A 24,705-nucleotide genomic window follows, 5' to 3' on the forward strand; every position below is an offset into this window, starting at 1 on the left:
CTCCAGTACCATGCATTTCTATGCAATTTCCACAATAGCCAAGACAGTCCTTGATTGTTCCTGTGCCAATACTTGTGCAGTGTGTGTGTGTGTGTGTGTGTGTGTGTGTGTGTGTGTGTGTGTGTGTGTGTGTGTGTGTGTGTGTGTGTGTGTGTGTGTGTGTGTGTGTGTGTGTGTGTGTGTGTGTTGTGGTGACCCACGAGATAACCATGAATATGATGAAACCTGATGCCATTTCCAAAGTATAATTTTGAGTGCTTCACATGTAATGCACCACAACATAAGGAATCATCAGGAATGTCACAAAGTAATCCTAATATGTTTGTAGGCTTTGACAATTTGTAAGGCGCTTTTGCCTGTTAGTAAGTTTAAGCCTTTAAGAAATGTATGCATTAAGTTTGCTTAAAACCGAGAATGCTGACCGACAACGTCATATGCTATGAATGATGCTGTCTGTCTCCTCGATGCTCTGGAAATTGGAAAGCACTCAAACTGAGTCACAATTGACTAACTTCCCTACTGCTTCCCCACGGGGCAGTCTGTGGCATTTGCCTGTCAGCTTGCCTGGTTGCTGCATGTCATTATCTCCTACTCTTTGCCCTGAGAGGAGGCTGAATGTCCTGGATGAGGTATTGTGGGAACTCCTACTGGCAGCACCCCCTCTTCCTTCCTCATTAGGAAGTCTCTATAGCATTCTATGGGTCCTCATAGGCTATGCAGCTGTTAATTCGACCAGACAAATCATGCATCTCATTTTGGTTGGCGCCATATTTCTTTGACATGTTTAAACATCAGCAAAATCTCAATCAGAATGTGAGAGATTAAACCACCGTTCAGAATGTTTACAATTTTGCAGTTATTTTGCGGCTGAGAGGTCAGATGTGTAATTTTCCTTTAAAATTTAAAGGGGCCAGCATGAGTATGGGGGGGCAGTATTTAACCAGCACGCACAGAGAAGAGGACAAGTGAGGAGGGGGGAGAACAAGTGCTCTGAACGAAAAAAAAGAGGGAGAGGGCATGTAGAAAGGGGGGTGCGAGGGCTGGAGGGAGAGCGAGAGAGAAACAGAGAGGGAGAGAGAGAGCGAGAGAGGGGAACGGGTGGGTGCAGCGAAATCAGTTAACAGGGGAGCTCTGTGCATTTGTTAGACATCTTGGCTGCTGGCCCAACTTGGCTCATTGTAATCTAGGCATGATCACCGACTCCAGGCAGCCCTCTCTGCCACCTCGGCTGCCTTGTGTTTGGACCCAGCCCAGCTTTTACCGCTGACATGGAAAGACCCGTGAGTGTTCACTCTCCTTTTCCTCTTCTCTGATCCCAGGCTCTCTCCCTATGTAGATTTCATACTCCTTCTCGCTGTTTCTGTCTCAGCGTGTCTGGTGTTAGGTTCCCTTCTCTGCTCTCCCTCTCCCTCTCTCTCTCTTTCCCTCCTGTTCTACTGCTGAACATTTAGCTGTGGCTAAATGCAGCCCAGTCAGTCCGTCGCTCTGTTTCATCACCTCCCCGCTGGCTCTTTCCCCTGCAGTGGCTCCTGTAGGTGGTAGGAACACTGGGCAGGGAGAGAGCTTTCTTTCTGCAGCTAGAACCCCCCCAAACCCCCCGCCCCGCCTGTCCGGACATGGGTGCTGGCAGAACCACAGCTTCTCTGTGTGTTTTGTGATTGTGTTTTTGTGCGTGTCTACGTGCATGTGCATGTGTGTGTTTACAAGCGGACCTGCCTCCCCACTACACAATCAGACAGCTACACAAGCAATGGAAAGGGGATGCACCCCGAAAACCCTGAGGGATTTCATCCCCACAACGCATTTCACCACACTTAGCTAGACGGGGGCTCCTCCGGCTGAGAGAAAGGAGATATTTTTTCCGGCTGCGCCATCAGCCTCGCTGAGATTGAGAATAGGCAGTGCGTCTCTCCCTCGCTCCTATTCCTGGTGGTATGTCCTCATGGTCTGTTATGTTTGGATACCCTGACAACCAGAAGCAGCTAGTCACCTCCCCACCCTCCACCTCTGTGAGTGTGTGCTAACTTTTCTCTCTCTCACTCACTGTTTTGTAGGCTTTGTTTAGCAGTATAGCCGGAGATGCTACCAGATAGTGGATTTGAACCCTTTTTTGTTTGTTTGAATAGAGAATTGTGCTGACAACTGATTACAGGGCAAACAGTGCAATACAGTCAAATATCCCCAACCAGATTTCGGCTAGTTGAACCATATGTGACAAGCTCCTCTGATGGAAATATGCTGTTGATAGTGATGGTTTGAAGTGACAAATTGGCTGAAACTGAACCCAGGGAAGAGCATGCCGTACTTTTGCAGGCGTTGATAGTGGTGCTGATGGAGAAGCATGGAGGGATCCTGGAATTCAGAGGTGATGGTGTCTGGATCTGTGCGTCCACGGCAGACATGACTCATTGCTCTTTGTTTGACCGAATGTCACGCGAGTGCAGCGATGATTCTCGTTTGTCCTCGCTGGAATAACACTGGAGTGTGACTGACGGACCCAGAGAGTTTGGCATGTCTGCTGCTTCTCTTTCTCGTTCTGTCATCAGTGTTTGGCTTTTATTTGTGTTTTTGCTGCAAACGTGCCGGAAACGCCCATAGTCGCTATTGGCGTAGCCTAGAGAGAGTAACAACTGAAGCTTGGCTTTTTTGGCAGTGTTCTGGTTTTACTACGAAGTGAGTTCAACTCTCCTCAACTGTGGATAATGTTCAGGGGTGTTAACATAAAGGGGAAAGGCCTTGCCTCAATTTGACTTTGTGGCTTAGGAGGTGACTTTTTTTTTTCCTAAACAGCCATTTTTGTGTTATCGTGTTGTCTGTTGTCTGAGTGCCAGATTAAATCTTTTCGTCTCGCATCCCACAGGCGATATGAGATGACTCTACCTCTCTGAGCACCGTGAAGTGCTTTTGTCTGCCCCGGTCTGACATGACAGCGCTGAGAGCGAGCGGGCGGTTTGGTCAAAGAGGTTTATCAGTACTACATCACCACCGTAGCTCATAATGCGTGTATTTAAAGCCATATTCTGTATCTGAGATTTGAGAGAGAGATATTTTATTTATCCCCATGGGGGAAGTTATGCTCTGCATTTGACCCCTCCTAGCTGTGCAGCTGGGAGCAGTGGGCAGCCGCCGTGCTGTGCCTGGGGACCAACTGCAGTTCGTCTTGCCATTGCCTCGGTCAGGGGCACAGACGGGGGTATTAACCCTAACATGCATGTCTTTTTGATGGCGGGGGAAACCGAAGCACCCGGAGAAAACCCACCGCAGACACGGGGAGAAAATGCAAACTCCACACAGAGGACGACCTGGGATGACCCCAAGGTTGGAAAGCCCCGGGGTTCGAACCCAGGACCTTCTTGCTGTGAGGCGACAGCGCTAACCACTGTGCCACCGTGCCCTAACCACTGCGGTATCAAAGCACGCATAAAGAAATATTCTATGTTGTGCATAAGGTATGAAATGCAATGTCACCTCTCCATAGGTGAGCGTTGTGGATAGGAGGCATTTTTACTGCAATGCCGAATGACATATAAGAAAGCCAGACAGGAAAGTAGGCGAGCAAAAATGAAACATGCCATTGACGAGAGTCCAGTGATGACATAAGACATATGCCGAGGTACCCCCATGAGCTGTACTTAAAAGAAGGCTGTGTTACTCTTTTAACCCCATGTGTTGCAGGAGGGGTATTCTTCATTTAATTTCTTGCACGATCTGCCCCCAAGTCCTCTCTGCAGACATTTGAAGATACAGCAACACACCGCCTTTCAAACATCCAACCCATGCAGTCCTTCAAGATGGACTAGACAGACCGGGTTAGACACAGCAGATCATAAGGTTGCTGTAGGTCAGAGGAATTAAGAGGCCTTTCTAGGAAGTGGGCTACTTTGGAGGTTGCGATTCCCTTATAGTTATACCTCAAGTCTATCATATTAAGCCTGTCTGTAATATTTAAGTCATCTGGAATACAAATTGATGCTTAAGATAGTGGCCATATTGAATATGCGTCCTTCATGTTTGGTAATGCAGTTTCAAGAGACACAATTAGTGTTTAGACGCACTCGGTTACAGCACGAAGAGACCACATGGAGGCTTTTATGGGGGGGGGGTGAAAGGCAGGGGTGAGGGGTCCCTTGCCGTGTGGTAAGGCATGCTTACTGACGGCATCAGGATGTTCAGGATGCCCTGCATATGCGTTCCCACACTGTGTAACTGAGCCCCATAACGAACACTCCATCTGTTGGCGTGAGGGCATGCCAGCGTGTCGTGTGTTACTGCAACACACAGAAAGACAGGGACAAGATTTTACACTCTGTGCTCCTTGTCCATCTGTAAGTAGCTGTGACTTTTCACCTTGCAGCCTAAGCATTTCCTCTGTTTGCAAGCGGCCCGTTTTAAAATCAAGTTTTGCTTATTTTTCAGTTTTTGCATGAATTCTTTCAATCACAGCTGGTTAAGATTGCAGCAAATATGCGTGGGCCACCAGTAAATACCAGGCTGCTATAACTTTTCACAGACCAAACAGATTGCACACATGCAAACTGCAGACCCGTTTTAGAAAGGTGAAGGTTATCTGTTCATGTGGGCAGCCGCATGTAGCCATGATGATGGTTGTATTATGCTGTATTACACTGGTTGATCTGCATCCTGTGTATGCCCTCTCAGACCCCCAGTGACATGATGCCCAAGAGGGATCATGAGAGAGACGCAGAGCTAGACAAGAAGATCGAGGCCCTCCGCAGGAAGAATGAAGCGCTCATGAAGAGGTACCAGGTGAGAACAGTCCTCCATGCCTCAAAATAATCTGATTAGCTTATTGGTATGATCAGCCTCAAAGAGCCATACTGGGGTTTTTGCATGTTTTAGCCCATATGCTACAAATCGTGTACACTTTATACTATAATACTATAAATATACTACACATTGCACATCCAAAGCAATTTTCTACTCATTTTGTGAGTGTTTTTCCTTGTTCCTCATTGGTTTCCATTCATTTTAGTGTGGTCTGAACATCAACTTGCAGAGATTTGAAACTCGCTTGAGATAGGTAATCCATCACGGTCAACAATTCATCGCCCTTAACTTTTTGGCAAAGTTACACTGTCATTGCCAGATAGCGCAGTTGAAAACATGGGTTGAGTTGAGGAGCTGCCCGGCGTGGTGCGTTCATGACAGCTCAGCAGAAGTTACAAGAGGGAAAGCCATGGCAGAATGTATGTCTTCACCAGAGAATCTAGGAAATGAATGCTTGAATTAAAAAAAGTTGGTAAAATTATTTAAATATCTTAAATGCTATGGTATGCATTGGGAAATGGACGAGAGTAATGCGGAATATACGAAAACATGCAAAAACACCAGCATGGCCCCTGAAGGAAACATGGTTGAGCTGGATTTTGACATCATTAGTGGTCAAGACTCGTGCAGCACTTTGTTTTTGAAATTCATTGATTTCACTTTGGTTATGGATAGGAGGTGGAGGAGGACAGGAAGAGAGCTGAAGAAGAGGGAATGGCCTTGCAGAGCCGCAAGGGCAAAGCTGATGACCTCACCATCACAATCACCAAGTCAACCAGTGTGAGTGTCTGCAGTGAGAAAATGTGGAGACTAGACCAATGTTCTTTGACCTGACACCAGTATTGGTGCGCAGGGTACCATTTTGACATGGGCTGGGCTATCATCAATAGCTCATAGTCACTTATCTTGTTGTGATGATGAGAACATGTCAGATGCTGTTGGAATTTTTTGTAACGTCATCCCGTTTGCTTTGGCCGGGAGCAGGATGCGCGCGTGGTGGTGACTAAGCCATGCAGCGGAGGTTCACCGACTACGAAAGAGCCGCAGGAGGCGAAAAATGACAAGGTGGGAGAGGGACCACAGCTGGGCTCAGGACGAGGACGCAGGAAACAGCTAACAGTCACCATGGCTGGAAAAAAGGTAGAAACAAAAAACCAAAACTCTGCATGGACTGTTATATGTCATTTCAAGTGAAAAAGGAAAAATAAAGTTCACATCGTCAATCCGGAGTTTTCTGTAGCAAATGAAAAGTTGAGTGATAAATCAGGGAAAAAAGAGTCTTAGCAAAGAGGGTTGCCACTGTTGTGTAAGGTATGTTATTAATCAGAATCAGAATCAGAATACTTTACTTATCCCCGAGGGAAAATTGAGAAAGTATTCTGATTCTGGTCGATACAGTAACTATTATTACTGCCAGATTCAACTTTTTCACAACTGGTGAGACAACACTCAAACAACAACACTGTTGAGTGATCGGTCTAAATAGGCCCACTTTGAACACACCTTTTCCATTTGCTTCATTAAAAATGGTATGATGGGGCATCCAGGTGGCATAGCGGTCTATGCCGTTGCCTACCAACACGGGGATCACCAGTTCGAATCCCCGTGTTACCTCCGGCTTGGTTGGGCGTCCCTACAGACACAATTGGCCGTGTCTGCGGGTGGGAAGATAGATGTGGGTATGTGTCCTGGTTGCTGCACTAGCGCCTCCTCTGGTCGGTCGGGGCGCCTGTTCAGGGGGAGGGGGAACTGGGGGGAATAGCATGATTGTCCTTTGCGCTATGTCCCTCTGGTGAAACTCCTCACTGTCAGGTGAAAAGAAGTGGCTGGTGACTCCACATGTATCGGAGGAGACAGGTGGTAGTCTGCGGCCCTCCCTGGCTTGGCAGAGGGGGTGGAGCAGCGACCGGGATGGCCCGGAAGAGTGGGGTAATTGGATGGGTACAACTGGGGGAGAAAAAGGGGGGGGTCCAAAAAAATAATAATGGTATGATGGATGTTGGAAAATGTTGTACGGCTGACCAAGAACTATTGAGGATTCTCCGAAAAGCAGAGACTTTTCTTTGCCGCCTCTCCGTTCTTTTCAGTTGCAGTTCAGCGCTGGTCGATACAGATGCATTGCCATCTGAAACTTAGATCATAATAATGTAACAATGCAAAATAACTGCCTTCCCAGGGTAAAAGGGTGGTGAGCGAGAGGGTGGAGAGGAGGCCAGGTCCCTCGGAGGTGAAAGGCCCTGTCGAGGATGGGCAGGAGGAACGGGTGGAGACAGCCGGGAAAGGGAAGCAGTCATCCCACACGGCCAAAAGAGACACAGCAGCAAAGGTTAGCATCACATGCTCTGTCGTGCCTTTAATGCTGTAGTTCTCATCTGCGTGCAGTGCTAGCTGGCATTAGCGCATGAAGGAACACAGACACAGCCGGTCCTGTGTGTTTCTACTCTCTTCTCTCCCAGTGTCCATCCCCTCAAACTGTGCCATTGTGCTTTACATAGATGTCAGACATGGCACCCAGCCACATCCCCCCAGTGACAGAGCACAATGGTTTCTGGACAGGGGGTGGACCTGCGTGGTGATATACTGGTTGGGCTGGTCTGGGAATGGAGACGTCCCAGTGGTGTAGATTGAGTGTGGGCCGGTGTGGCCATGCTTGGCTAACCTGCAGGGCTGTAGTGTTGTATTGTTACACAAGATTCAAGGTTTCTTTATTGGTACCAAAGGATAATTTGTTGCGCAGACAGGACATTCAGCGTTCCAGAGTTAAAAACACGACATCACAGTGATACAGATTCAAAGACATCAAAACAAAATACATCGAAACAAGTATGATCAATCATATAGTATCAAAAATAGTATCAGAGTATAAGAGCTCATAAGAAGGTCATGACAAAGTGCTTCTACACACCATCATCATCATAGGCAGTCACTCGAAGTGAGTATGACTGTCCTCTCCGTTGGGTTGTCTACTTGTGGGTCTTCAGATGGCTGTAGAGGCCGTTCCACGATCCCCATACTTTGGTGCAATGTAGGGGAGGACGCCTGTGCATGACTTTGTTTAACTTGGGGAGACTGGTGAACAGACAGCCACCGCATGGTCCTTGACAGAAGATCTGGGTCAGGATCCAGTGGCATGGAGTCCAAGATGACTGGGGGCCCATTTCTGCTGCAGCCTTCATCCGCCTTCCCAGCCGTTGTGATGCTTCCCTAAAGTCAGCCATCACCCCCGCCTGTTCCACCACTGAGGTCTTGGTTGGATTGCTCTTTGTCAGGGACCTCCCCCTTGACCTTACCGCCATGGGTGACCCTACCAGGAGCATAGCTCCAGACAGCATTGCTCTTGGGATCTCAGGATCACGCAAGCTTCTCCATCACAACAAGGTGATAAAGTGCTTCCACACACACACACACACACACACTCTCTCTCTCTCTCTCTCTCTCTCTCTCTCTCTCTCTCTCTCTCTCTCTCTCTCTCTCTCTCTCTCTCTCTCTCTCTCTCTCTCTCTCTCTCTCTCTCTCACTCACCCTATCACTCAAGAGCTAAAAGTGCCATGCATGGGTGAAGTGGATCATCTCATGCTAACTTTGTTTAGTATGCAGTCCACCACCTGGTCTGTAGACCATGATCGTAGTCTCACAGACTGAAGCGTGAGTTCTGAAGTCTATGATCATACCCTTAGTCTCTGATATATGTTTAGCTCCAAGAGCAATTCGTCACACCAGATGAGACCAGACAAGATGCTTTGTGAAGTCTGATCTTAGCGAGGCGTCAGTCTGTTAAGCTGTGTAAGTATGAGTCTTAGTGGAGAGCCGTTTATTAAGCCGTGCTGTCAAGTTCGGACGAATCCACAATACTCATAAATCAGATCGTTACATCTGTCTGTATCTACCCCTCGGTGGTTTAATGTCCAAGGATTTAATCTTTTTGATTTGTGTGGCCGCCTCCTAAAAGCTTCTGCTGTATTTTTAGCGAAAGGAGCGTTAAATAGCCTGGGGTTGTTTTTGGTTGTATGGAACATCTTGTAAAGGTCACGACATCCCTGCAGGTCCAAGAAAAGCAGATAGATGCCCCAATGTGTCTTGTGTGGATAGGCTGATCGCTCCACTTGTATTATTATTTTGTAACACAAACAGATGTAGTGGACTTTTTTTGTTGGCAGAGCTCAGGTTTAAGACACACACAGGCAGAGGTACACATGGACACATGCAGTACCACCGGCTGCTCTGCGAAATGCCACACTGTCACTGACTTTAGGCTCTTTGGATATGCAGAGACTCTGGAACAGCTGCTCATGCTCTGCCTGCAGTCTGACAGGCATGCACACACACACACACACACACAAACACACACACACACACACACACACACACACACACACACACACACACACACACACACACACACACACACACACACACACACACACACACACGCATGCACACACACACTTCCACACATACAAGCTGTGAAATCGGTGATCTGACATAGGGCTCAGGCAGCTGATCCTCATTCACTGAAAACACAAACGCTGTCAGACTATGATTAGCAGTTGCATGAGACAGTGGCTTATTCGAAGTGTGCAGGGGTGTGTGCGTGCATGTGCGGGTTTTTGTATTTGTCCGTGTATTCTTGCGGGTCTGCCGCTGCATAATGGCCAACATTTCAAGCACTGTTCACCGGCCCATAAGAGCAAATGTGAACTAAATCTCTGGACTGAACATGTTGTTCTCTTGTCTGCATTTCGGCATTCAGTCGCCCCCCCTCCCCTTTTATTTAAAATGGAGACTGAATCAGCACTTGAACGATGGCCAGCACTCCAATGAATGGCGGGCGGCGGCATCAGTCATCTGTTAAGCACAGCAAAAGTCCTGCTTTCCATGTGGCTGCTGTCTACATAACCACCCTTGCTCAATCTGATTTATGAGATGCTCTTGCTAAATTGGCAACAGCGGCAGGTAAAAATAGGGAAATTACAGAATACTGAGCCATCTGGTGTACTCTCACATGCTAAGATGTCTTCCAAAACACTTTAAGGTGTGTGCATGTGTGTCTGTGTTTGTGGGTGTTTGCATGTGTAGAGACAATGAACAACGGGGAAGATGCTGATAATGACTCAGGGGAAAGGGGTGGGTGGTATTATGGTGCACCCTATGCAAAAAGCGTCATGGCTGGAAATAGGACTACCTCTTGGCTAGGCTCTCACTGGAGAGGGAGGGGGGGATCGTGAGGGAGAGGGGAAAAGGGTTTGAGAAAGGAGGTGTGTGTGTGTGTGTGGGGGGGGGGGCGGTGTTATAGGGAGTCCTGGCTGCCGGCTGCCTCTTTCCAGTGCTTGTTCCCCCTCCCCGAGCCTTGAGGAGTCTGAGGGGCTCTGCCACATTGTCTCTCCATTCCCACCATCCTGAAAAGAGTGATTTAATCTAATTAACATTCAACTGCCTTTTCACTCTGAATAGACTCATTATGCCACCAAGGGGAGAGGCCTGGCAAGGTGCCAGCCAAGGGTCAGAGATAAAGGGAGAGACAGGAGGAGGGTGATACAGAAAAGAGAGTGAGTGAGCGAGAGAAAGTGTGTGTGTCTGTGTGAGAGAGAGTGAGGGAGAGGGGGGGGGGCGGGCACGCTAGTCAGATGTTGTTGGTTTGGTTTTTGTTTTTTTTGCATGTGTGTGTGTGCTCCAGCGGGCATGTTTGGATGTGGATGGTGAGCGTGTATGTGTGCGTCGTTGTCTCTGAGGTGTAATAAATCAATCTAACTGGTTGCTGCAGCCTCTCTCTCCCACCGCTCACGAGACTGCTGCTGCTGCTGCTGCTGCTGCTGCTACTGCCGACATGAATAATCGCATCTGTTTGCCAGAGCACTACTTTGCAGACAGAAACGCACCATAATTCCTCTGATGGATATAAAACTCACGAGAAAAAACCCCCAAAAAAACCCTGTCTGCAATGAGCCGGCAATTTTTTTAAATAAATTAACTTCCGCCCCAGGAAATTGCAAGTGAGGTTCCGCGTCTTCGGACATGCGTAGCACCAAATTAGGCTATGATGTTATTTGTCCACTTGGGGGCAGTGTGGGTCTCCGAATACCTGGATGAGCTTGCGTCCTCACGTGATTTGCTGCAACCGTTTCACGGCATCAGTACCCGCAGCAGGGGGATCGCTCACTCGGAAAAGCCATGTTAAATTGGTTGTTAACCCCCTCACGTGCACTTCTGATCAGATGAGAGATAGAAAAAATGTTACATTTTTTTGTCTTGCACGCTCTTAAGGGCCCATAACATATAATTTAGTACAAACTGGCCATTTGAAGACCCCAAATTTGGGGGGATCCACATATGTCCATAGTAAAAACAATATTAAATGCACATATTTAGGTATTACATAATCGAATTTGAACCGGTAAGACTTACGGCAATCCCTCTGTTGAGTCACAGGGTCTTGGAGACAAAGCTGGAGGAAGTTATTTTCACGCAACGATTTCTGTTTTAGGTGAAGAGGGAGAAAAAAAAATCAATTTACACTGTGTTTTGGGCTTCTTCCATTTCAAGTAATACTTAGGTTGAATCCGACACTTAAGGAAGAAAGTAGACAAGGAGAGACTGTAATTATGCATATTCCAAGTCATTTTTTGGCCTTTGGCTCGAAATCGATGGCATGTCAACTCTCTCTTCTTTCCTTTTCCCTCCCCTCTCATTGGCTGGGACAGGGCACGTCTATAGGCACGTCCACGCGTGCTCCCGTCCCCTTCCCCTGGCTGTGTGTGTTTTCCTGTGTTGGCGCTGGTTTGCTGGAGCAGCTCAGAGCCGTCCAGCCGATCCGATGTGTGATGAACAGGTTAACCGAGGAGGCAGCCAGAGCAGGCTCCGGAGGCCCACGGCAAGCCACGTGACCCGTGACACTGTTTATGTCTCTGTGTTATGCAGCTGTAGTTTTTTGGAAGCGTTACATAATTGGCGAGGTTGGACAGCCCTCGGTTTTGCTGTTTTGGTTAACAAATACAAACCTTTATGTGATGTTCTCCAGGGCTGGCCAGGCCTACACGGCTCCTAGAGGATGCATAGTACCGGATAGAACAGACGCGCTTATAGAGATTTCACAATGCACGAGTTTACTTCACCATGGTCAAATCGCTGACACGGACATTAGGATGAAGCGTAACGCCGAGAAGAGGCTGGCGCAGCACTCTTAAGGTGGTGTGTCATGACGCTTACACGACACCCGGTGAGCCTGCTGGCTGGTCCAGCTGAGGCTGGGTGTGAAGGTCCCCGCGCCGCACTCCCCGTGGAGACCCTGTGGAGGCGAGAAATTGAAAAGGACTAATAGCAGGGTGGCTGGGGTGGCAGCGGGAGCCTGTTGGAGCATGTGAGATGTGTGCTCCCTTTGGCCCATGAGACCTCCAGGAAGAGAGGAGAGGGAGGAGAGAGAGAGAGATGGAAAACAGAAGGATAAGCACAGACACTATGTTCTTCCATAATCACATCCAGGAAGGCACCATGTTTACCTGTCCCTGATTGGTGCACATCCTGAGAGGGAAACATTCTGTTCTCTCTCTCTCTCTCTCTCTCTCTCTCTCTCTCTCTCTCTCTCTCTCTCTCTCTCTCTCTCTCTCTCTCTCTCTCTCTCTCTCTCTCTCTCTCTCTCTCTCTCTCTCTCCTCTCTCTCTCTCTCTCTCTCTCTCTCGCTCTCTCTCTGTCTCTCTCTCTCTCTGTGTGTCTGTCTGTCTCTCTCTGTGTTTCTTTTCTGCAGCCATGTTTGCTCTACCTCTGTAAACCTGTTTTTTAAACTTTTTTCTTTAATGATTCTAGCAGCTGGTGGGTGTAAGAATGTGTGGTGGCACATTGATTTTGTTCTGCGTGTTTTAATTTTCTTCCAGATCGCAACATGCCGTCCCTACTGCCTCTGCAAACACCAAACAGTGACAAGCCCTGTCTCTGAATTCACCAGCCTCTTAGGTGGTTACCCTTTGAGCTTATGCGTATTTGTGGCTGAAGTCCATTCAAGTCCCTTTGCAAGCAGAACGCACAGACCTCTGTCTTAATGTGATAAAGACCGTACCTGAAAACTGCCTCTAAAAACAGCCTCGCAGTTTCCCCCCTTTTCCTCTCCAATTGTACCTGTCCAATTACCCCACTCTTCGAGCCGTCCCGGTTGCTGCTCCACCCTCTCTGCCAATCCGGGGAGGGCTGCAGACTACCACATGTCTCCTCCTATACATGTGGAGTTGCCAGCTGCTTTGTTTCACCTGACAGTGAGGAGGAGTTTCGCCAGGGGGACGTAGCGTGTAGGAGGATCATGCTATGCTACCCCCCTCCCGAACAGGCGCCCCGACCAACCAGAGGAGGCGGTAGTGCAGCAACCAGGACACATACCACATCCGGCTTCCTACCCGCAGACACAGCTGATTGTGTCTGTAGGGACGCCTGACCAAGCTGGAGGTAACACAGGGATTCGAACCAGCGAGCCCCATGTTGGTAGGCATCGGAATACATCGCTACGCTATCCGGACGCCTAGCCTAGCAGGTTTTTAAACCTTATCACTAAAATCAATAAGTAAGGGGTAGATCTGAGTGGAGAAGAGGAGCATGTGTTTTCAAAATATCGGACTTCTCTTGAGCTACTTTTTTTTGTTCCAGAGAATTTCATTATTTTGCACCCGTCTTGTTGGACAGACTTGAGATGTTTGTGGTTACAATACAATGATGGCCAAAAGCAGTAATTAGTATTTACAGCAAACAATCATAAGACACAGCTGAGACGAGGTGTGAGAACTCAGTGACATGAACGCCAAGGCTCATCCTGTCCCTTGGTTTATCTTCCTCCTTTATGAATCACTTTTTGTCTCACCCGAACCCCTGCCGCTTGTATTATTGCTTTTGCTGATATTAATTGGTTTGGAGACAATCTGTGGTTATTTGTGGAGACCACCCGTGGTTGGTCTCAGGGTATTAGTAGGTTGGCTGCCTTCATTGCTGCCATCAGAGTAAAGAATAATTCTCGAGATATGTTATTTGTATAAGAGCTCTAGCTAGCAGTGAATGTACTTAGCAGTTGTTAGTTTAGCTAAATTTGGCAAGTCACACATGCCTGTGCTTCATCACTGCTTCCTCATCACTAATGACAACAGGTTGTTGACGTAAAGAAAAAGCCAGTTGTTATTTTGATAATTCTACAACTACCACCATTATGACTACTACTACTACTACTACTACTACTACTACTACTATTACTACTGCCACCACCACTACTACTCATCATCATCATCATCACGATTACTACTACTACTACTACTACTACCACTACTATGAATACTATTGCTACTACCACCACCACTACTACTCATCATCATCATGAAGACCTACTACTACTACTGACACTACTACCACTACTACTACTACTACTACTACTACTACTATTACTACTACTACACTACTACTACTCATCATCATCATCATGATTACTACTACTACCACTACTACTACTATTACCACTACTATGAATACTATTGCTACTACCACCACCACTACTACTCATCATCATCATGAAGACCTACTAGCTACTACTACTACTACTACTACTGACACTACCACTACTACTATTACTACTACTACTACTACTACTACTACTACCACACTACTACTAGTCATCAGCATCATGATTACTACTACTTCTACTACTACCACTACTACTACTACTACTACTGCTCCTACTACTACTACTACTATTACTACTACCACCACCACTACTCTTAATCATCATCATGATGAAGACCTACTACTACTACTACTACTACTACTGACACTAACACTACTGCTACTACACGACCATTTACAAAGATTTGTTCCATTATAATGATTTCACAATTTCGACAGCAACTTAGGGGAACCTCGTAACATTGACTTAACTGAATATACTACTATTTTCACTACAACTTCTGCTTCTCTTCCTAATAATAAAAGTCACAAGTATAATGTGTATATTTACTGGTAACATGGTGGCTTAATGGTTAGCACTACTGCTTCATACATAGCAGAGGGTCCTGGGTTGGAACCCAGTTCAGGTTGTGGAGTCTGCATGTTCTCCCCGGTTTGCATGGCTTTCTTCCCACACTCCAAAGACACGCAGGTTAGTCGAATTTGAGAATAATTTGCCCAGAGGTGTGAATGTGTCTGTGTGCATAATGCGATAGACTGGATACCCTGCCCAGGATATCCTCCTGCATTTATGCTCAATGCCTGCTGGATTTGGTGCCAGCCTTCAATGACCCAAACCCTGTTTCACCTATAGAGTAAATAAAAACAAAATTTACTAAGTGCTTCCAAACAGTTTCCAAACTGACTCTTTTCATGCAAACATTTGGTTTGCATGATACACCCATCTGTCATTGTTTCTCCCAAGGAGTCGGAGAGCCAGCAGACCTGCACGGACCTCACAATCCCCACGTCGAAGGAGGAGCAGGAGGAGTACCTGCGGTGAAGAGGGAGCGCGAGCAGATCGACAGGGAGAGGGGTGGCACGCCACAAGAACTCCAAAGGCCAATGGAGGCGGGCATGGGACATGGACAAAACAGAAAACATGTAAGATTTCTCTCCCGCTCAGCTTCCCCACACCATTTTGTACTTGTGTGTCCTTACGTGTGTCGCTCCTTTCATTTTGTGTTGGCGTGTGTTCGACTGCTTGGTTTGCTGTCATCTGTGTTTGAGCACTCCTCTTCTTTTACATACTGGCTCACTCTTTTATTTATTTGCATTTGTTTTTTTTTTTGCTCACCTCTACTTGCTTGCTTAATGTGATCTACTTAGTCACCACCACATCAACCTAATCGCCTTTTCGGATTTGCACGATTTGAGTATCAAGGCTTATAAATATGGATATCTGGCCAACAAAATCAGATCTCATCTTTATTTCCTTTTGATATTACTAAAGCTGAAAAGAGATTGTATTGTGAGCTTATAAAAACACGGTGGGTCTTGACTGTTTCTAGTTAGATTTAGTGAAGTAATTCATTATATAAGGTGTCTGCATGCAGTGCCCTACCACATGATCCTCATGTCACAAGGCTAAATCAAATCAAGTCACAGGGTATAGATAATGTTGCAGCACTATCAGCCAAATTCATTTTTTTTGCACAGTTTCATAAAGGGCTAATCAAAGAAGCTGGACATATAGTAAGTGGGTGTGTTTTTTGCAGTTACAATGGAAACAGCGTCGTATTCGATGAGAAACATTGCGTTGGAAATGGAAGTTAACCCTGTGTCCGGGTAGCGTAGCAGGCTATTCCATTGCCTACCAACACGGGGAACGCTCGTTTGAATCCCCGTGTTACCTCTGACTTGGTTGGGCGTCCCTGCAGACACAATGGGCTGTGTCTGTGGGTGGGAAACCGGATGTGGGTTCTTGTCCTAGTCGCTGCACTAGAGCCTCCTCTGGTCAGCTGGGGTGCCTGTTTGGGGGGGAGGGGGAACTGGGGGGAATAGTGTGATCCTCCCACATGCTACGTCCCCCTGGCAAAACTCCTCACTGTCAGGTGAAAAGAAGCGGCTGGCGACTCCACATGTATCAGAGGACGCATGTGGTAGTCTGTAGCTCTCCCTGGATTGGCAGAGGGGATGGAGCAGCAACCGGGATGGCTTGGCCAAGTCCAATTGGGGGGAAAAAAGGAAATGGAAGTGTTTATTTCATTGCAAAGACACAAAGCTGCTTTTTTCCTCAAAGTCCAGATGATATATCTCAGACCTGGTATCTTTTGTTAAGGAAGCAGGAAAAGGCCGCACTTTGCACAATCAGATTTTTACGCAAAGTGCGGCCTTTTCCTAATTAATAAGTCATCATTTTGGTCCAGCGCTCTGGGAGTTTTTTTAAAAAAAAGATTTTGAGTGAAGCTCGTTCTTATCTCTGTATTACATGATCCTTTTGCGAATGCCAAAACATAAACAGATTCAATCTATTTATGTTTGAGAACATGGCTTGATCTAATATTAAAGTTGGCTTGCGAGCTCGCCCCGCTTAATGTACGTGACGTTTTGAGCACCTGCTATTTCGCTTCTGTGCAATATCGCACAACGTAGACCAGAAAGCTCATTAGCTTCAGGAAAAATATACCAGCCATTCTTTCTATACTTTGTTAGATTTCAAACAGGTCTGGTTTCAGTGTCCAAAGTGACCCACTCGCAGGGTAAATGGATGTGTTGTTAAGAAAGCATCTAACTGTAAAGAGAAAAGGGGGTGAGCAACTATTTTTAGCTAGGGATGAAATGCCTTTCCTTTTTTGGCAAGGTTTAACAAGGCCCCTGGGTAAGAATAGAAGAGGAAATGTCTTTTTGATTCAACAATTCAGATGTTTTCAATAGATGTGGCGTGTAGGGCTGTGACCCACTGAGCTAGTCCACACTCCCCCTCTTTCTCTCCGCACAGCATAACAACTTCAATAAACAGCGATTATGACCAAATATCAGAAGGGATGCTCCTGTTTAATGAGATCCGACAATGAAACGACAACCGGCCCAGCCGCTGCATGAATCCAGGCTTAAACAAGCATTAGCATGCGTGGGGATTTGCATGTTTTATTGTTAACACAACACTGTCATCTGCCTCTCCTGTTCATGGCGAGGACTGTTTTGCACATTGCTCTGTGTTCCTCATGTGAGAACTGGACCTCTGGTTTCAGGTTTTCAGAGAAATCCCTCGCCGATAGAGACCGGGGACATCCCAACAGAGGTGAGACAATCAGTCAGATTTGGGGAATATGGGGGAGTAAGCGGTCCTACATGAAGACCTGACAAAATGACAGTTTTCACCGAGCATGGCATTATTGCTTGATACTCTTAATTCATTCACTCTTTGAGTTGCAGGTGGAAGAAACACGAGAAGAGGACGTTCCAGGTCAAATGCCGACTCGCGAGGTAGCTGTGAAAGTTGTGCACACAAAAGAATAATCACAGTACACTATTTGCAGCACTGCATATAGTCCAAAGTTTGGTGTATTCGAATTCCCCAGTTCCCAACAAGTCATTGGAGGAAGAACTTCTGAGAATTGTAGGTTAAATGCATCTTTGTGTGACCTTGCCATGTTTGTTTGTTCTTTTATATATCGTTTTGTGTAGGTCATGACACACGGTGCAAGGACAAGGGGGCTAAAAATGTGCCTGTGGTGAGCAGTAAGGCCAAGGGCAAGGACCGTCTGACAGGAAGGGCCAGAAGGTTCGTGACAGGCCAACATTATCCAACAGCACATTACATTAAGAGGATACTGTACGACAAGTATTTTAATCAGCATCTGAATTTCAAACGTCTGTTGACACAGTCTCCACAAACTGTCAGGAGACAACTGTAGAAACAGTCACAGCGGATGTGGGAAGACGGTTCATTTTCCCACACTGTGGCCGAACGTACAGAAACTCCCCCTGATGTCATGGGACCTCACGTCGCCATTGTAGCAGCTGAATCCTGAATAATCCAGAAGGCCTCACTCACATCTTGCCCTGTTAGGTTTTGTTTTCCTCTGGTGTATGCTTTGCTTTAAACTCGTGAAAGGAGTTACTGTGTTGGTTTTGAGCGGCGTCATTTTTGAGGGCTTTCAGGATATGTCACACAAGCCATTGCCCATAATCTCGGGGGGGAAAAAAATCCTCAAGAAATCCTCCAAGACCAGAGGCATGGAAGTGAGGCTTAGTTGCCTTTCAGTATAAAAGCGTGCAGGGCCAGATGGACTTACATCATCTCTGAATTGTGGATGGCGATGGGGGTTGGTGAGAGAGAGAGAGAGAGAGAGAGAGAGAGAGAGAGAGAGAGAGAGAGAGAGAGAGAGAGAGAGAGAGAGACAGAGAGAGAGAGAGAGAGAGAGAGAGAGAGAGAGAGAGAGAGAGAGAGAGAGAGAGAGAGAGAGAGAGAGAGAGAGAGAGAGAGAGAGAGGCACGCAGCTCTGTTCAGAGAGAGCCTTGTTAATAGGCTGGGATGCTACTGCTGCCGTCGCTGTAATGGGAAAAGAGCCGAGCGTGAAGAGAGGCAGCCCACAGGACACTCAGACTAGAACAGCTGTGACCAAAACACTCAGGTGTATGTGTGATGAGCTGGTTATTGCTGTCCCTCTCTCTTCCGTTCTCTCTCCTCTTTCTTTTTTTCCACTCACCCTCTTCAATCTCTCTCACTTTGGTTGTGTAATATTCACATCTCTATGTGCAGTTTGCCTCAAGGTTGCACACTGTACTGTAGGTGTCAAACCATTAAATGTGTTGCTATCTTAAGCTGTCTGTTGCCTCACATTCTAATAGTCACTCTTCATTTGGGTTATTTAATAATCTAACCAAAACCTTTCGTTTTTCAGATGGGATACAAATGAGGAAGGAGAGCTCTTGCAGGTGAGAGGTCAACACTATTGTATAACTGTGGTGCTATTATACCCATGTTGAGTAATATACAAGCATCAGATTTTTTTTTTCAATTCCCCAGACACCCGAGACCTCATTGGAGGAATTCTTGGAGGAACTCGACGCCCTGGTCGATTCTGAGACTGATGATCAGAGAGACGGTGACCCCAAAGGGAAGTTGCCTCCCAGCCCTGACTCACCCAAGTCAGAGGAAGTGGTCATCAGCTCCGAGGGACCCTCCAGTCCTGTGGCAGTGTCCACTGGTGGAGAGAACATTCTCACACAGACGAAGGCCGAGGATTCGTCCCCTCGAGGTCTGGAGAAGAGAGTCCGCTTTTCAGAGGAACTCGTCCGAGGAACCCGTGTGGGTCACAGCATGGACTCTCAGGACCCCGTTTGCTCCGAACCCAGAGGATCGAACTCATTGAAAAGTGTCACCGTCACACCTGAGGTTCAGGGTCCAAATCGACCCCTTGAAAGTGCCGTGGAAGATGTCGGTGGACCACAGCACCAGGGGTATAAATCTGTTGTTGTTGCCCAGCAGCAGGCACCTGAAACCCTTGTTTCTGAAGCTGAATGTGCTAGAAAAATCAGTGTGTTCCCTGCAGTTTGCCCCCCTGCTGAAAAAGCCTGTGCCTCTCTACAAGAGAGCTCTGTCCCGCCTGTTGAGCACACCAAGTGCAATATCAGCAACAGAAACACAGGTACTCTACAGCGCTGGTAGGCCTGAATGCTTTGACACAGTATTTGATCGTTTTGCTAATTTTCTTTTTCCTTCATAGACGAGCTAATAGACTCCACTCTCTCTGTCCTGAGCCTGGAGTCAGGGGGAACACATCCGACACACACCACCAGCACTGAGAAGGTACGTGAAAGAAAGAGAGGGAGTGGCGTGGGTGAAATGATGGATGGAGGGAGGGAGGGAGGGATGAATAGGGGGAAGGGTGATTTGATTAAGAATTAAATGGATGAAAAGGTGAACAGATTTGTAGTGATAACCCTGTCTAGTATACATGCATAGCAGCAGTGTATGATCCAATTTTGGCATGAGCGAATTTACCACCCCTGAGGGTAGCTTGTAGTGTTTAGGTGGGGTAGAAATCACCTCATGAGAGAGTGCTTGTTCATCTCATCGGCTATTGAAGCATTGATAATGTATATGCCCACTTACAGTAAGGTCGGGGAGAAAGAAAAGCTTCGGGCTTAGTTTAGTAGTGGTGGTGGTGGAGTGGGGGGGGGGTCCAGGGAAAGAGTAATTGCAAATGGCTATGTATGAAGACTGTTTAAAAGAAACCACTGTTTTAACTCTTAAAATGGTTTATTTTGCAGGCGAGAGAGAATGGAAAGATTGTCTGAGGGACATGGCCAAAGGGAGAGTCTGAAATACTGAAACCAAAACACTGAAGAAGAACGTTGCCTTTTCATAGACGAAAACCGCATTTACTTCCAGTGACTCATTGCATACATTCTGTTTATGGTTTACACATAGGGATTGTTTTGTCACATTAACACATAGCAAAGTAAGGACTATGTATTTTTCAATGATTGAAATTTTGAGATAGGATGGTGACAGCTGTTTTTCCTACATTATCCCTGCTCAAATACTTTGCTTAATAGCACTTTATAAGTATTGGCATTATGAGCCTGGTTGGATTATTCAGCACTTAAATGTGTGCTGTTTGATTGCAAGCTCATCAAATGCCTCTCTCTGTTTACATTTGAAGAAATAGTTTATGGTATTGATAAGGAGGCTTGCCGATCAACATTACCCAGGCAGCCCTGGAAAGTGAACTTCACCTAATCTTGTGCCTGATTCTGCCTCATTGGTATTTTTAATCAAAAATGTAATCCGCATCATATATGCTGATAGTCAAAGGCGTGGAGTCTGTATTCCTACACAATCGCAAAATGTCTTGAATAGTTTGGTATGATCTGTCTTCTGCTTCTGGCCTTAGTTTCATGAAGCGGCAATTAGTTCAAGTGCATTACTAACACATTGGAGACTTGGGAAAACCCTATGTCACCAAGAACTGATCAGGACTCTGTTAGGCGGCCAAAATGGTACAATCACCCAGTGTTTTAAAGCCAGCGAGTTTGAACCATAAGACTGACAATAACCTTCTTGTAGTGGTTTGTAGCGATGATGGTCAGCAGGGCAGAATCAAGTTTAGATGAGTGCCAATGTAAATGGCCTAGTCTCGGTTAATTATGTATTTGCATAAACTTAGCTAACGGCTAACAATGTGCATTGCTGGTGTAGAAACATTTTGGATATCCCAAAGGAGTCTTGATTAGTTATTAAAATGCAGGAGACGGCTTAAACTCCCAAACCTTCCTTTTAATTTATAGTGTCATGTGTGCAATTTCAAAGCAAGGCTGAATCCTAAATGTCTGGCCTCCGCCATGCGTCTGAACATTTCTGGGCTCTCTTATCCTTTACAGCATTGAATGTGGACCTTCCTTGGTTTTCTTAGTTTTGACAGTGGTCTTGCCTACAATTCTAATGCTTTGATGGAAAAGAGTATTAGAGAATGGGGCGTCCGGGTAGTGTAACGGTCCATTCCATTGCCTATCAACACGGGGATCGCTGGTTCGAATCCCCGTGTTACCTCCGGCTTGGTCGGGCATCCCTACAGACACAATTGACCGTGTCTGCGGGTGGGAAGCCGGATGTGGGTATGTGTCCTGGTCGCTGTATTAGCACCTCCTCTGGTCGGTCAGGGCGCCTTTTCAGGGGGGAGACTGGGGAGAATAGTGTGATCCTCCCACGCGCTATGTTCCCCTGGAGAAACTCCTCACTGTTAGGTGAAAAGAAGTGGGGGGCGACTCCACATGTATAGGCATGTGGTAGTCTGCAGCTCCTCGGATTGGCAGACGGAGTGCAGCAGCAACCGGGACGGCTCGGGAAATAGGTTAATTGGCCAAGTACAATTGGGGAGAAAAGGGGGGCATCCAAATGAATAAATAAATAAATTTGAGAATTAACATATCTTTATATATGCAGTACAGCAGTACAAAAGGGTCTTAGTGTAGACCGCTGGCACCAACATGAATTTACAAACTGGTTAAACTGGAGCCAGGTCACTGAGGGGTCGGTCCAGAGTCCAAACACTGGGATTCAGTTCCAGTACCCATTGGCAATGTCACATGATTTGTTATGTTTTCTAACTGCAACTAAGAACGACGGTCCCAGAAAGTTGGATCAGTCCATCTGGACACAGCGTTTCTCCCGCTAAACGTGTTGCCCAAATCAACTGATTCAACTTCCTGGGATGTCCTTACCTGCATTACTGAGCATGCATCAAGACATTAAGAACTAGGGTATTTCAATATTTTGAGAGGCTTCCGAATTTAGTCATTTTTGTGCCTTGCGTAATAGTTTTCTCAAATATTGCTGGTTTTCCATTGCCTTTATCATTATCGTGTGAACGCGCTGTACTAACTTAGAAATTGCACAGTCCACCATTATTATTGTATTTATTTATTTGCCTCTCCATTTGGACGGCTGAATGTTACCTGGTATGACTGTGCAAACCCAAAACAGTTCTGCAGCTATGTTTATGTGCATCAGTGACTGTCTCTGTAAAGTGAAGTCGGGGGAGATTTATTTATTACTTTTTTGTTTTTTATTGTCCTTTGAGAGTGACAAGTATGCTTTAGAGCTCTATAACAAGTGTGTTTTATGACATATCGTTTGGACAGTCGTCAGTGTGACTTCACTTCATGATACGGTTGGTAGTCACGAGGACGGAGGCCATTTCTGCTGTCAAGAGAGTGGATGTAATGTTGTGTTGACAGATGACCTAGTTCTTTAAATAGGGAATGGATGGTTAAGTAAAAGTTAGGTTTGTTTGCAAGGTAATTAAGTTTGGATGAACTCACAAGCATAGGTACACTGATTTTGATTTGAAATAATCTTTGGTTTCCCGTAGGGTTTCGGTCAAACTTAGCTACAAAGAAGTCTGTGATTTAGAACGGGTTGAGCTCCAATCACGTAGCCGTGACGGTTGTAGTTTGTGTATTCTAGTAAGTAGTTTGCTCATCCGGGGGTTGTTAGATGTCTGTATTTTCAGCTAGCTTAACGACAAACGTGAGAAGTGGTTTTGATTGTACTCCTTCCCTAGAAATGCAGCACTGTCCTTCATTTACTCACATGTAAGGCTGTCCGAGGAAGACAGACCTTTCTTCGTTTGTTTGTGTGTGTGTGTGTGTGTGTGTGTGTGTGTGTGTGTGTGTGTGTGTGTGTGTGTGTGTGTGTGTGTGTGTGTGTGTGTGTGTGCGTGCGCGCATGTGTGTGTGCATGCGTGCGTGTGCGTGTGTGCACCCCAGGGTGCACTCATATGTTGTTGTTTTTTGTTTTTGTTTTTTTGTCCATGTGTATTGTTCACAGAGCTGCGTTTGCAGCTTTTTTACTGTTAAGAAATGTACGTTTGAATCTGTGTGCAACACAATTCGTTACAAAACAATTAGAAGGAGGTGTACAGAATAACAATAAAGGCTTTCTGGATTGCACACTTTATCTCAGTCTCTTGTTTTGGCAGCATAATGCGTATGATGTCTTGCACTGTCACTTCTCCCTCTCCCTCCCTCGCTTCTTCCTCCTCCCTCCTCCAGCTACCTCGGTCTGACTAGTGCACCTGTGGCTCAACACCACGCATGTGTATCAATCAACGCTGTAAGCCTCTGGAGGGAAGCGAGGACTAAAGCAAAAAACAACAACACAGTGAAGGAGACTGATTGGGACATGGCGGGGGTCCTCGCGCTTCCTGGAAAACCTGGAACTGTATTCCGGCCATGGAAATCACCAGGAAAATGATAAAGCTGATCAAAGCCCCTGGAAATATGATTAAGGTCTTCTAATATCGTATAGTTAAGTTACACAATCGTATCTGTACCCACTGATGTTGCGTATTTTAGCCGTACTGGTTTGGGCGGTATGTTCAATGAATTGCATGAACGTACCCCGATTTCTTTCTTTCTTTTCTTTTTTGTTGATTTTTTTCTCCCTTTTTCTCCCCAATTGTATCCGGCCAATTACCCCACTCTTCCGAGCTGTCCCGGTCACTGCTCCACCCCCTCTGCCGATACGGGGGGCTGCGGACTACCACATGCCTCCTCCGATAGATGTGGAGTCGCCAGCCGCTTCTTTTCACCTGACAGTGAGGTGTTTCGCCAGGAGGACGTAGCGCGTGGGAGGATCACGCTATTCACCCCCACTTCCCCCTCCCCCCTGAACAGGCGCCCCGACCGACCAGAGGAGGCGCTAGTGCAGCGACCGGCTCTGGACCAGGACACATACCCACCCACATCCGGCCTTCCTCCCGCAGACACGGCCAATTGTGTCTGTAGGGACGCCCGACCAAGCCAGGGGTAACACGGGGATTCGATCCACGATCCCCGTGTTGGTAGGCAACAGAATAGACCGCTGTGCTACCCGGACGCTCCAGCGTACCCCAATTTCAACGCCTTCATTCCTGGCTTGGTGAGAAATACAATGTTACACAAATGGAGACCTGTCAGTAAAACTCGGCGATAAAATGATCATTGTGTTTGAGGAGTGGT

The 24,705-nt window shown here is 46.6% G+C and overlaps 1 protein-coding gene across 1 annotated transcript; it reads left to right on the top strand.

Annotated features, from left to right (window-relative positions):
• Positions 1 to 1,113: 1,113 nt before the first annotated feature.
• LOC130126824 (coiled-coil domain-containing protein 9B) lies at positions 1,114 to 20,733 on the top strand. Its single transcript, XM_056296466.1, is given in 15 exon segments — positions 1,114 to 1,280; positions 4,660 to 4,767; positions 5,464 to 5,568; positions 5,773 to 5,928; positions 6,965 to 7,090; positions 15,176 to 15,248; positions 15,251 to 15,285; positions 15,287 to 15,354; positions 17,445 to 17,506; positions 17,650 to 17,679; positions 17,881 to 17,977; positions 19,101 to 19,134; positions 19,226 to 19,847; positions 19,926 to 20,008; positions 20,473 to 20,733. Coding segments are annotated over 15 exon segments (1,638 nt in total). The 5' UTR covers positions 1,114 to 1,268; the 3' UTR covers positions 20,500 to 20,733.
• Positions 20,734 to 24,705: the final 3,972 nt, after the last annotated feature.

The sequence above is a fragment of the Lampris incognitus genome, chromosome 16 (assembly GCF_029633865.1).
Source record: "Lampris incognitus isolate fLamInc1 chromosome 16, fLamInc1.hap2, whole genome shotgun sequence".
NCBI lineage: Eukaryota > Metazoa > Chordata > Actinopteri > Lampriformes > Lampridae > Lampris > Lampris incognitus.